At 40.5% G+C, this 14,762-nt stretch overlaps 1 protein-coding gene across 1 annotated transcript in view; it reads left to right on the top strand.

Annotated features, from left to right (window-relative positions):
* WNT11 (Wnt family member 11) overlaps nt 1-13,055 on the top strand; it is a 60,073-nt gene extending 47,018 nt beyond the window's left edge. Inside the window, 5 exon segments of the mRNA XM_042456276.1 lie at nt 12,885-12,922; nt 12,925-12,951; nt 12,954-12,977; nt 12,980-13,018; nt 13,021-13,055. Of these exon segments, the coding sequence (XP_042312210.1) occupies nt 12,885-12,922; nt 12,925-12,951; nt 12,954-12,977; nt 12,980-13,018; nt 13,021-13,055 (163 nt within the window).
* The last annotated feature ends 1,707 nt before the right edge of the window (nt 13,056-14,762 follow it).

Here is a 14,762-nt window from a genome sequence, read left to right as displayed (position 1 = left end):
CTCCCTAAGTCGCTCCTCATAAAACATGGCTTCCAGACACTTCACCATTTTTGTGGCCTTCCTCTCGACATTCTCCAGCTTGTCAACATCCTTTTTTGAATTATGTTAACTTTTGAATTAGTGTTCAAATGAATGTTTAATCTCAATTTGCTTTGCTCCTATTAATCATTATTATGCTAAGTGTTAATAATGTATTAGTAACATAAGAGCCAGCACAGTGTAGTGGTTTGAGAGTTGGACTACAACTCTGGAGACCAGTGTTCCAGTCCCATTTGGCTGCAGAACCCCACTGGGTGACCATGGGCAAGTCAAACTCTCAGCCTCAGAGGAAGGCAATGGCACACCTGCCCCTGAACATACCTTACCAAGAAAACCCTAGGAGAAGTTTGAAGGTAGAGAACAACAACATGTTAAGCTGAATAGTGTTTTAAAAATCAACTGAAATGACTAAAAATAGCAATAGCATTAATAGTATTTAAAGTGCGCCTGTGTCACACACGGGCAAGCTTTACGCAGCTTTCAGCATATGCTGAAAGCCATGCAGGGAGATGGGGCGGCACGTCCCATAGAGACTAATGGGGTGTGCACCCATGGTGTGTGTGCACTGTTGTACCGCCATGCCGCCGCGTTCAAAAGCCCCATTCATTTAAATGGGGCTTGAGCATAGGTGGTATTTGCTTTATGTGGGGGAGTCTATACCACTTCATAGTGAACTCAGCACTCTCTAAGTGGTTTACAATCTGTAAGCCAATTGCCCCCCAAAAGCTGGGTACTCATTTTACTGACCGACAAAAGGATGGAAGATTGAGTCAACCTTCAAGCCCTGGAATTGAATGCACAAACTTGTGGCGGCAGTATCGGCACTTAACCGATTGACACTTAGCTCTTTTGCTTTTTCCTACCATCTGTATGCCGATGACACCCAGTTGTATCTTTCCACCCCTAACATCTTTCCAAGGCTTGAACGGCAAGTTTCGTCTTGTCTCACAGCTGTCTCTCAGTGGATGCACCATCGGCGTTTGAAGATCAACATGTCCAAGATGGAGCTTCTTGTCCTTCCTCCTAAGTCCACCCTTCCACACTCCTTTTCTGTCTCTGTGGACAACATTTCTATTCAACCAGTTCAGCAAGCCCGCAGTCTTGGTTTTATCTTTGATTCTTCTCTGTCATGTATCCCTCAGATCCAGACCACAGCCAAGGCTTGTAGATTCTTATTATACAATATTGCCAAAATCCGACCATATCTCTCCGCCTCTACTGCCAAGATCCTGGTCCATGCCCTAGTGGTCTCACAACTTGATTACTGTAACGTCCTCCTGGCTGGGCTTCCTCTTTCTCACCTCCGTCCTTTAATCTCTGTCCAGCATTCAGCTGCACGCATTATCACTTCCACCCACCGCTCTGACCACATCTCTCCTGTGTTGGCATCCCTTCACTGGCTCCCCCTCCCTTTCCGCATTCAGTATAAGCTCCTGCTGTCCACGTTTAAAGCCCTCCATGGACTGTCCCCTCCTTACTTATCAGACCTTATTTCTCCTCGCCTTCCCTCTTGGGCCCTCCGTTCTGGTAGTCAAGGCCTCCTGTCCCAGCCCAGGATTTCCTCTGCCCCATCTCGGATTTGCCCCCTTTCACTTGCTGCCCCTCACTCCTGGAAGCTTCTTCCCCCATGAACAAGAGCCACCACTTCTTTAACCAGCTTCAAAATGGAGTTGAAGATCATCCTGTTCAGAGAAGCGTTCCCAGGCATTGCATAATTGTCACTTGCTATTTGATGTTCTTTTTGTTGCCTGTTTTATTGAACCATTTCCTGTATTGCTATGTATTTTATATGTATTATCCTATTATTTCTTAGATTGTACGCCATAGACAGGTTTACTCTTTTATATTTATTGTTTTTATGTACAGCGCTGTGCAAATATACAGCGTTAAATAAATAATAATAATAATAATAATAATAATCCCTTGTGACATCAGGGTTCCATGAAAATGGTTAACCCTCCCAAAGCTACTCTGCAAAATGGAAAGATTGTGGTCCTGTCTTCACTGGTCAGGATACTCTGGGGGTCAGCCTGAAGTATCCTGGCCCTGGGGCTTTTTTGACCTCTCCTGTTACAATGACTCCATTCCAATGCTGGACAGCTGTTTGGACACATGTCCAGCTCTGCTGCCCAGTGCATCCTACACTGCAGTTGGTTGCTTTACTCTGAGGCCAGAACAAGGTGCCCAGTAATGATACTTTGGCTAGGCCTTTATTCTGACCTCAGAGCGAGTGACTGGTGGCAGTGACAGCAGTGCTGGGTAGCTCAGCAGGATGAGTTTTAAGCAGCCGCCTGGCATCGGAACAGAGAGCTCCACATCTTCCTGGAAGCTCCAAAGCAAATAGTAAGCTTTTACTCCAGTATAGGCTTTTCCCCCTTTTTTACCCCTGTTCTGGTGCATAATGGGGCCAGAGATTATCTGGTGTCTTCACACTAGAACTGGGGTTTGGGCTGTGGATCATCTGGACTTCCTGCCAAGAGGACATGGGAGGATGCTTTATTTGGCCTGTGCAGACAGGGCCTAAAAGTCCTCTGAATCTTGAACCATTACTTCACCCTGTTGGTCTTTAATAATTTTAAAATATTAACATTTCAAATAGTAAATGGATTGGTTTAAGAAATTAGAGGGCCAGTGTGGTGTATTGGTTTGAGTGTTGGATGAGGACTCTGGCGATGTGGGTTTGAATCCTGGTTCAGCCATGTTAACCCACTGAGTAAATAAATAAATAAAACTTTTATTTATATCCCACTTTTCTGTGAGAAGACAATCAAAGCGGCTACAATATGTTAAAATCCACATTTACAAATTTATGTCCCAAATTCCCCCCTTAAAACAGGATTAAACAAATTACAATTATCCTTGGACAAGTCACAGGCTCTCAGAGGAGGGCAATGGCAAACCCCTTTTGAAGAAACAAGCCAAGGAAACCCCATGATATATTTGCCTTAGGGTCAACATAAGTCAGAAACAACCTGAAGGCACACAACATCAACAAATTAGTCCAAGATCTTACCTGAAACTGGCAGAGTGCAAAGTTCAACCAGCACATCTATACAGAAGTCAGGAAAGACAAATGCAAAGGATGCCATTGAAAACAGAGGGCAAAGGAAGCTAGAGGAAAGAGAGGAGGAAGATGGGTGGTAGGGTAAGGGATCTCTTTTGGGATATCAGTGCCAATTATGTTAGGAGCACAGATCCCCGACATCATCCAGCAGCCATGGCACAAACTGGCAAAATCATCATGTAAAGAAGTACTCTATACCACCTTATGTGAGATCAAAAAAACAGTTAGGTTATGCCATCATAAGTCACCAAAAGGATTCCTGCATTCATTTTTATCCAGTTATATCTTGTAACTTTATTTTTTAAAACAATTATTCTGTTTCCTTGCTGGTTGGCTGCAGTGTGACTAGAATGTTAGACTAAACAAGTCTTCGATCTCATCCTGTGCATTCAACTAACCCAATATTGTCAACACTGTCTGGAAGAAACTCTCTAGAGTTTCAGGCAGGATTCTTCATTAGTCCTACCTGTGACTATCTGCATACAAACCATGCATTCCACATCTGAACTCCAGGGCATCTGTTTCTCCCCATGTACTCATTTAAGCCTCTAAACCTTTGCTCCAAATATTTGTGTTCTCTACTGATTTGTGTTGGAGGTCTCTGCATAGATTTTTCTCCCCCCTCCCTCCGTGTTTCTGGAGGCGTCCTTCTGGCTTGCAGAGGTGTGTGTATATAACAACGCCTTCAGTCCAGCACTAGGCAAACATTCAGCATGTGGCCGCAAGTCATAGATTTTGGCTCGGAGATGCAGAGCTATTTTGCAAAGAATGCCTTCCAAAGGCTTCCAAAGATGTGTAAATATTTACACACATCGGTCTCCCCACACACACACACACACACACACACACACACACACTCACTCCACCAAAAAGAAAACTTGGTCATGAGAAAGAATAAGTTGAAGGTGAGGAGCGAGGAGTTGAATCTGGATAGGACCTCAAATCTGCAATAACAAACAGGAGGCCAGGGTGAGTCAGAAATAAATAAAAGGACAGACTGAGAACAAGATCTCAGCACTTCATTAATCCCATAACTTCTCATAAAGCATTACCTCATGAGGAATTTCATATAAATCTCTTTGGATTCCTTTCCATCCATGAACAGAAGAGCTCGCGGTGCGGTACAGTTCTCCTTGTTTTCTCCACCCCCGTCCTGCACATTCCCCTCTCCTCATCCTTGCCAGCTTGATCAGATGTTAAATTATTGCTCTGTCCAACACAACGTCAGGCCAGGCAATTTTAAGAAACAGGTTCAGGCTGTCTGTCAAAGAAATATGTAGCTTTTCCAGAATCCACTGGTTATAATATTTGATCACTGTTGCCCAAGACTGCAACAAGGAACTGCAACCAGCTAGACTCCGATCTCAGCTGTGGCTAAGCATGGACAATATGTGTCTGCATGTGGTATTAGGGGGCTAATTTGAAGACTTGGCCTCAGGTTTTCAAGGGATTTACCATTGGCGCTCTGCATTTGCGGCTTTGGTTTTTGCAGCTTTGATTATTATCAGATTTAATTAATATGTTCTCTCTAGGATTCTCTAGGTTCTCTAGCATGATGCTGCTGGATGTTGACCATAGAGTCACCCTCGAGGACCTAGAGATTCCAAGAACAAACACCTCTCGATTTTTTGTGGGTTTTCGGGCTATGCGGCCATGCTCTAGAAATTTATTCCTGATGTTTTGCCTGCATCTGTGGCTGGCATCTTCAGAGATGCAGGCAAAACATCAGGAATAAACTCTCCTAGAATATGACCATATAGCCCGAAAAACCCACAAAAAACTATGGATGCCAGCCATGAAAGCCTTTGACCTCTCTAAGTATTTGTAGGTCCTCCAGTACGATGCTATGGTCAGCTTCCAAATGATGCTGACATAGAGTTGCACTGGAAGACACAGAGATTCCTAGAGATGTGTTCTTTCAGATAAAAAACAAACAACAACAGTGTTTTTATTTGTGGGTTTTCCACTTTCATAGGGGTCTTGTGCCCCTAACCTTAGCAAATGTGGAACTCCCACTGTATTTATTTGCTCTGGGAGAGGCTATAGCATAGCAGAGGTTTCTGGCTCAGATCCTCGCTGAAGCCTGTGGAGCCTAAAATTCTCCTAGCATGTCCTAGCAGGGGTCTGAGTAACATGCAGATGTCTGTGCAATATGTGCTATCATGACATATCCATGGTCAGTGGGTGACCATTTAGGTTGAAGATATATCTTCACCCAGCAGCCAAACAACTACTTTTGTGCAGCTTGGAGAAAAAAAACCATTGTTCAAGGAGGTGCTAGATACCTCTGTGCGCAAAAAGTTCTTGTGCTAGCATAAAACCCAGTTACACAAGCTTCAGCCTCCAAGAAGATCTTACTCTGCATGTAGAGCAGCTCTAGGTTCAAACCTGGGACTTCCTGCTAGAAAGGTTAGGCAGCATGGCTACAAAACCTCTCCCTGAGACCAAGGATGTGTCTTGTCAAGCCTTTGGCAGTGCAAACATCCAACCTCCAATACAGAATTTTTGAGGGGGTCTGTTAGCATCCTGTTAGTGATATGTCTGTGTCTCTGTGTGTGCCTTCAAATCCCCTGTCAATATATGATGACCCCATGAATTTCATTGGCTTTCTTAGGTAAGGAATATTTGGAAGTGGATTTGCCAATCCCTTCCTGTGAAATATAGCCTACAGTACCTAGGATTGTTGATGGTCTCCATCCAAATATCTGTTGGGGCTTGGTTCCTGGATGTCCATGGATACCAAAACCCATGCAACTTCAACACCCAATAAATACAATTTCATAGTAAAATGGTGTCCCTTATATAAAATTGCAAAATTAAGTATTAGATTTTTGGTATTTATAAATGTTATAATATTTTCAAGCTGTCGATGGTTGACTTGGTGGATAAAGAATCAATGGATACCGAAGGCCAGCTGTACTAACAAGGGCTGACCCTGCTTAGCTTCCAGGACCAGGTGGGATCTGGTGCATTTAGGTGCATACATTTGAGAGCCTCCATGTAGTTTCCAACTTATGGCGACTTTAAGGTAACAAGATCCCAAGATCACCCAGTGGGTTTCCATGGTCAAGCATGGAATGGAAGCCTGGTCTCTAGATTCATAATCCAATGCTCAGATCATGCTGAACACATGTGTAAGTCCACCTTATACCTTTTTTTCTGGTCATTGACAGGGTTGGTATTCTCTGTTCACCCGACACAATGACCAAAGCCTCCCCATCCCCAGTTTTGCTAGAATATCCCCCCAGAATGGTTATTCTGTGGCTGGTGGAGATGGAGGGGGATCAGAGAAGCATCCGATTATGGAGATTATCACACAGAGGGCAGGACATCCTTGTTCCATCCCTTCCCTGTTATTCCTGTGCAATCGCACTGAGGTTTTTTAAAATAATATTTTTATTAGTTTTTAAAAGATTTTACATATATACATATACATAAAGATAAATGATGAGAAAAGGAAAAAAAGAATTATAGGGCGAAAAGAGGGAAGAAGAAAAGAAAGGGAAGAGAAAATTATGTGGAAATATATAGAGTAGCAAGAAAGAGAAGAGTTGGTGGGTAAAAAAGAAACAGGTAAAATAGAAATGTGAAACATCTTCAAATCTGCATGCATCCTTTCGTATTATAACTGTTTCTAAGAGTTAATTCATGCATTCCCCCCCCCCTTAAACCAGTCATGATTTGTTATCTTCAACATCGGTTATTCTGAATATCAAAAAATATAAACAACTTGTCTGAGCCAGGGAAATTTCCTATTTGTACATTTTATAATAATCTTATAAACACTATTTACCGTATCCTATAATAATGAACAATATTTATATTTTGTTCTATTTTTCCCATTCATTTATTTATTTATTCTGTTTCCTTATTTCCATATTTTGGCAATGTTCTTCCACTTTTCTTCATATTGTTGTTTTGTCTTTCCATTAATATCCATGGATAAAATATCCATTGTTGCCAAATCATTTAGTTTAAGTATCCATTCATCTTTGGTGGGTATTATATTAGTTTTCCAGTGTTTTGCATGAAATTGTGCAGCAGTAATCGTGTACAATATTATGCTAGTATCCTCCTGTATTGATGTGTCATTAATTACATCAGTGATGTTTAGTAAGAACAATTGTGGTTTGAAGGGAATAGTCTTCTGTAGTAGCTTTCCAGAAAGTTTTGGCTTTACTACACTGCCACCATTGCTGAAACAATGTGCCTGGTTTGTCATAGCATTTCCAACAGTTAGCATTATCTCCTTTCTGAATCTTTGATCGCCGGCCGGGGTCATGTACCTTCTAAAGAAAATCTTATTAAAAAATTATTTTCAATTGTTACATTTAGTAAATCTTAGGTTATTTTCCCATACTCACTCCCTATTTGCTAAATGTATTTCTTCTCCAATGTTCTGCATCCATTTTATCATATTAGTTTTGACTGTTTCTTCCGGCAATTCTATACGTATTAGAAGTTTGTAGAGCTTCTTTATCAAATGTTTCTCTCCAGCATTTAATATTTTGTCAAATTCTTTATTTTCGTGTTCAAATCCTTGTGTCTCTAGGTCTTTCTTATAGTCTTCTAATATTTGATAGTATGTAAACCAGTGTATTTCTGGTCTTTGTTTCTGAATTTCTTCCATCGTTTTAATTTTATATCCTTGATTTGTTTTAATGAGAAGTTCTTTATATTTTATCAATTTGTTCTTTTTTATGTAATGCTTCCTGTATGGAAAGCCATTGAGGGATTTTAGTATAGAAGTGTCTTTTATATTTCTTCCAGACTGGATACAACTTCCGTATACAATGAGTATAGATGTCTTTATTGATCTTTGTTTTCTCATAACACAATTATGCGTGCCAGCCATAATTGATTTTTGTGCCTTCTAACTCCAGAAATTTTAAATTTTCTAAAGATATCCAGTCCTTAATCCATGTTTAGTCTGTAACCATGCTTCAATCCACTGGGAGAGGTGGGGAAACATAAATAATAATAATAATTATTATTATTATTATTATTATTATTATTATTATTATTATTATTATTATATGTTAAAGCACATGCATTATAATATCTTTCTAAATTTGGAAGACCCAATCCGCGCTTTTCTTTCAGGTCTTGCATCACCAATAGTTTTATTCTTGGTTTTTCCCTTGCCAAATAAAGTTGGATAGACCTTATTTCCACCTTTTAAATGGCTAGTTATTTGATATGATAGGAATTGTTTGAAATAGATAGAGCGCTGAGATTTTCAGACAACGTTGTCATTACCCGGTTCTTAGCCCGTTCTTATTGTGCAATTGTGATAAGATTTTCAGACGCCATCACACTTATTCTGTCTTTCTCCTGTCCCCGAAGTGGCATGGCCCCATCAGTCTGTATTAACGGAAACTTGCATTAATACAATGACGGGTGCCACTGACGGGAGAAGGACGGGATAAGTGCAGACGCGATAAAGACAGGTAAAGACAGGAATGATGCCTCATGCTCCATGTGATACTCTTCTATGATGCCATAATCTTCATAATTAACTGATTGGCATGGAAGGATGTTCAACAGCAATATTGCTTTGTGTGTGTGTGTGTATTTGTGTGTGTGTGTGTGTAATATGGGCTGTCTGTGTTTTTTAAACACGTTGCCGATTCCCATCTGTGCGCACACCGTTCATTTAGTGCTCGCCCACCCCCCCCCGTCCCCCCTCTTCCGCGCCATCCCCCGCCCTCTTCGCTGCCTGTCGCGCAGCTCTCGGTTCCCCCCGGCCTTTCCTGCTCTACCCGGTTCGGCCGCCTGGCTACAACACCTCCCCATCTCCCTGGCCACCGGATGTGCTTGTCCACCTTTGGCATTGCCCCCCTCCACCCTCCAATACAGAATTTTTGAAGGGGTCTGTTAGCATCCTTGAGTGATATGTCGGTGTCTCTGTGTGTGCTTCAAATCCCCTGTCAATATATGATGACCCCATGATTTCATTGGCTGCTTAGGTAAGGAATATTTGGAAGGTGGATTTGCCAATCCTTCCTGTGAAATATAGCCTACAGTCCACTAGTATTGTTGATGGTCTCCATCCAAATATCTGTTGGGGCTTGGTGTCCTGAGTCCATGGATACCAAACCCATGCAACTTCACACCCCAATAATACAATTTCAAGTAAAATGGTGTCCCTTATATAAAATTGCAAAATTAAGTTTAGATTGTTGGTATTTATAAATGTTATAATATTTTCCAAGCTGTCGATGTTGACTTGGGGGTAAAGAATCATGGGTAACCGAAGGCCAGCGTACTAAACAGGGCTGACCCGGCTAGCTTTCCAGGACCAGGTGGGATTGGTGCATTAGGTGCATACATTTGAGAGCCTCCATGTAGTTTCCAACTTATGGCGACTTTAAAGGTAACAAGATCCCATATCCACCCAGTGGTTTCCATGGTCATCAGGGAATGGAAGCCTGGTCCTCTAGAATTCAAATCCATGCTACGATCATGCTGACACACGTGTAAGTCCCACCTTATACCTTTTTTCTGGTCATTGACAGGGTTGGTATCTCTGTTCACCCCGACACAATGACCAAAGCACCCCAATCCCCAGTTTTGCTAGAATATCCCCCAGAATGGTTTATTCTGTGCTGGGGAGATGGAGAAGCATCCATTAGAGGAGATTAATCAAACGGAGGCAGGACATCCTTGTTCCATCCCTTCCCTGTTTATCCTGTGCAATCGCGCTGACTTTTTAAAATAATATTTTTATAGTTTTTAAAAGATTTTTACTATTATACATATACATAAAGATAAATGATGAGAAAAGAAAAAAAAGAATTATAGGGCGAAACGAGGGAGGAAGAAAAGAAAGGGAAGAGAAAAGTATGTGGAAATATAAGATAGCAAGAAAGAGAAGAGTTGGTGGGTAAAAAGAAACAGGTAAAATAGAAATATGAAACATTGCAAATCTGCAGCATCCTTTCGTATTAAACTGTTTCTAAGAGTTAATTCATGGCATTTCCCCCCTTAACCAGTCATGATTTGTTATCTTCAACATCGGTTATTCTGAATATCAAAAAATAAAACAACTTGTCTGAGCCAGGGAAAGTCCTAATTGTACATTTTATAATAATCTTATAAACACTATTTACTCGTATCCCTATAATAATGAACAATATTTATATTTTGTTCTATTTTTCCCTTCATTTATTTATTTATTTGTTTCCTATTTCCATATTTGGCAAGTTCTTCCACTTTCTCTCATATGTTGTTTTGTCTTTCCATTAATACCATGGATAAAATATCATTGTTGCCAAATCATTTGTTTTAAGTATCCATTCATCTTTGGGGTATTATATTAGTTTTCCAGTGTTTTGGCATGAAGTAATTGCAGCGTTAATCGTGTACAATATATAGGCTAGTATCCTCTGTATTGATATGTCATTAATTACATCAGTGATGTTCAGTAAGAACAATTGGTGGTTTTAAGGGAATAGTCTTCTGTAGTAGCTTCCAGAAAGTTTTGGCTTTACTACACTGCCACCATTGCTGAAACAATGTGCCTGGTTTGTCATTGCATTTCCAACAGTTAGCATTATCTCCTTTCTGGAATATTTGAATCGCCAGCCGGGTCATGTACCTTCTAAAGAAAATTTATTAAAAAAGTATTTTCAATTGTTACATTTAGTAAATCTTAGGTTATTTTTCCCATACTCACTCCCTATTTGCTAAATGTATTTCTTCTCCAATGTTGCAGCAATCATTTTATCATATTAGTTTGTGACTGTTTCTTCCGGCAATTCTAATACGTATTAGAAGTTTGTAGAGCTTCTTTATCAAATGTTTCTCTCCAAGCATTTAATATTTTGTCAAATTCTTTATTTTCGTGTTAAAATCCTTGTGTCTCTAGGTCTTTCTTATAGTCTTCTAATATTGATAGTATGTAAACAGTGTAATTCTGGTCTTTGTTTCTGAATTTCGTCCATCGTTTAATTTATAATCCTGATGTTGTTTAATGAAAGTTCTTTATATTTTATCAATTTGTTCTTTTTATTAATGCTTCCTGTATGGAAAGCCATTGAGGGATTTAAGTATAGAAGTGTCTTATTATCGTTCCAGACTGATACAACTTCCGTAACAATGAGATAGAGATGTCTTTATTGATCTTTGTTTTCTCATAACACATTATGCATGCCAGCCATAATTGATTTTGTGTGCCTTCTAACTCCAGAAATGTTAAATTTTTCTAAAGATATCCAGTCCTTAATCCATAGTTAGTCTGAACCATGCGTTCAATCCACTGGAGAGGTGGGGAAACATAAATAATAATAATAAAATAATTATTATTATTATTATTATTATTTATTATATGTTAAAGCACATGCATTAAATATCTTCTAAATTTGGAAGACCCAATCCGCGCTTTTCTTTCAGTCTTGCATCACCAATAGTTTTATATTCTGTTGTTCCTTGCCAAATAAAGGATAGACCTTATTCCACCTTTTAAATGGCTTTATTTGAATGGATAGGAATTTGATTAGTTTCAGTAGTATTTCGTTTAGTGTGATTGGTGTATATGTTCAGGGCATTATGGCTGCTTATGTACCTATGTGGTCTTTTGCTGTCTGGATTACTAAGTTGTTTAATTTGTCATTGTGGTTGTGGACGGTCGAGAGGTAAAGACGTCCGTGTGATCTTTTGTCTTCTGTCCCCGAGTGGCTGGCCCCATATCTGTAGTAACGAAACTGCATTATACAATGACGGTGCCACGCGGGAGAAGGACGAATGCAGACGCGATAAAGACAGTAAAACAGGATGTGCCTCAGCTCTTGATATCTCTGTCATTTCATATTAACTGATTGGTGGAAGGATGTTCAACAGCAATATTGCTTTGTGTGTATGTGTGTATTTGTGTGTGTGGGGTGTAATATGGGCTGTCTGTGTGTTTTTAAACAAATAGTTTAAAAAACTGTTTAATTGCATTGGTCTTTAGCTTTGTAAACATTGTACTAGGTCTTGCTTTAGCTATTTTATTTTAACTTATATGGTAAGGCCGCTTTGGCTCCCATAAGAGAAAATTAGGGTATAAATTAATTCCAGGGGTGGGTAACATGGAAGGCTAGAGGGTTGCATTAGCTCCGCAAGAGAGCTTGGAAGTCCGCACACCACAACGACATCCACTCCCACAAAAACAATGCCTCCCAAAGTCCTTTGGGGATTATGGGGAGCATTTCCCTCGGTTTTGAGCCTTCCTGAGCCCGTTAGACCTGAGAGAGGCTTTTTAAAAAAACAAATGGAGTGAGTCGGAGTCACATCTCTGTTATTGTTGGCCTAAATGGGCCCTGTGCCCAGAATGTGGTGGAAATCCTCCACCATCACCTGGAGGGCATTTGGGGCTAAACCAATTAGAAAAATTTTGGATAAAATCTGAAAAACTTGCAAAACTTTGAAAATTTGCCAAACTTTTTTGACCCGTAGGTCAAAATATACCCTTATCTTCAGAAGCATTTGAGGCCAAACCAAGGATTTTTTTCTTGCAAAAACTCTGGAAAATTTTGCAAGTTTATCAGGGCATGCAAAGTGGAAATGTCATCCACACAGCTAGAGGACACTGTGGGGCTTGAATTTATTTTATGATCTGGGGGGACCACAAAATGACCTGAGTGCCACATTTATACCCACCCTTAAACAGATAGATAGATAGATAGATAGATAATAGATAGATAGATAGATAGATAGATAGATAAGAGATAACAATAGATAGATGTTTGAGGACACTATGCCCATTGTTGTGTCCTCACTTGTCCTTTTTTTCTTCCAGGCAATGCAACAAACATTCCAATGGGAGTGATAGCTGTGACCCATGTGTTGCGGCCGTGGCTACAACCCCTAATGGACAAAGTGGTGGAGCGGTGCACTGCAAATACCACTGGTGCTGTTACGTCACTTGCAAAAAGTGGAGAGGACTGTTGAGAGATATGTGTGCAAATGAGGCCCTTGCCACCAAGGGGCTCATGGACAGAGAAGCCCAGGCCTCCCTTTTTCCAAGTGCTCTCAGACAATGGAGAACAGCTCCTCACACAGATCACATTTGTTTCATGAATGAGAAGGGGGAAACGAAGATATTTGGTGAAAGTTACTGTGGCCTTGAATGATGATATTTAAAAACTGTCACTTTTGGGGCACATGCGGAAAATTCTCTCCCACAAACTTTGGAGGAAACAAGAGACTCATAAAAAAGTGCAGTTTCATCTGATGAGAGTTCTGTTGCAAAAATGAAAAGCCTTCACTGAGATTGAAGCCTGGACACACTTTTTCAATAGTCAATGGCATTTGCTTTCTGTTTGTTATCGGCTACTGAGTGCCTTGGTGTGCTATGGGTGGGGATGGCAAAGGGGGATTTTTTGTTGTGGGAGGTTGGGATAAAGAATGCATGGAAGCTGTAGAGATAACACTTGTTTCTCTGTTGTAATGCAGTGGACTCAGTCTCCAGAGAAAGATATCACTCCTTCATAAAGGGAATATAATTTTCTTTCTTTCTTTCTTTTTAGCAATCAGGATGTAGCTATGAGGGGAAGCAAAATAAGGCACACACTCCAAACAGGAATACTTCCCCCCAATAGAATTTTCTTTCAGTCCCTAAATTCAGCATGCAAGGAATGAGATTCTAAAAACATTCATGCCAAGCACCCTGATATTGACTGAATTCACATTCTTTGGCCATTTGGACTGCTCCACCGCAGATTTATGCACTGGACATTGCTTTAACTGTCATGGCTCCATCCTATGGAATTGGGGATCTGTAGTTTGTTGTGGCCCCAGAGCTTGCTGACAGAGAAGGCTAAATAGCTCACAAACTACAAATCCCAGAATTCCATAGCAAGTGGTGTCAGACTGCATTAATTTGGCAGTGTAGATGCAGCCTTCTTGCCTCTATTTCACATGCTTGCCTGACGTTTAAGTTGCCGCAATGTTAGAAATTTGGGGTCTGAAGGAAAATTTCATTGGGGGGGGAGACAAAAATTTCCCCAGCTACATCTCTATCAGCAATGCTTTTAATCTTTAATTGCTTCCTCTCCATCTAATTCCACCCCTTAACAAAGTCTTTAAAGACAGAGCATCTGCAGTTGTGGAAAAGTACTTGTAAAGTTACTTTGTCGGAGTAAACTTCCATGAAGCAAAGGGGAAGACAGTTCTAGCCCAGAAACCCACAAAATACTAACCAGCTTGCACTGTAGTGTAAGATGCATATACAGGTTTCCCCCTCCTAGTGCATTGCCTATACTGGTATAGCGTGCCACTGTGATGCAGCAACAAAGTCCATACCAGTATTTGGAATTTCCCCATATCCCTTCAGACAAAAGAATTGGCAGCATGAGCTTTCATAGACTTCAGTCTACTTCCTCAGATGCATATAATTTTATGTGCATCTGAGGAAGTAGACTGAAGTCTACGAAAGCTCATGCTACCAAACTTCTTTCTTTCATAGTTTTTTGTGGGGTTTTTGGGCTATGTGGCCATGTTCTAGCAGAGTTTCTTTCTGACATTTCAGCAGCATCTGTGGCTGGATGCCAGCCACAGATGCTGGCAAACGCAGAAAGAAACTTGCTAGAACATGGCCACATAGCCCAAAAACCCCACAAAAAACTATGGATGGCCTGCCATGAAAGCCGTCGACTGTAATTATTCTTCTTTCAGT

Source organism: Sceloporus undulatus, chromosome 3 (assembly GCF_019175285.1).
Source record: "Sceloporus undulatus isolate JIND9_A2432 ecotype Alabama chromosome 3, SceUnd_v1.1, whole genome shotgun sequence".
Taxonomy (NCBI): domain Eukaryota; kingdom Metazoa; phylum Chordata; class Lepidosauria; order Squamata; family Phrynosomatidae; genus Sceloporus; species Sceloporus undulatus.
This window is presented reverse-complemented; position numbering and strand designations above follow the sequence as displayed.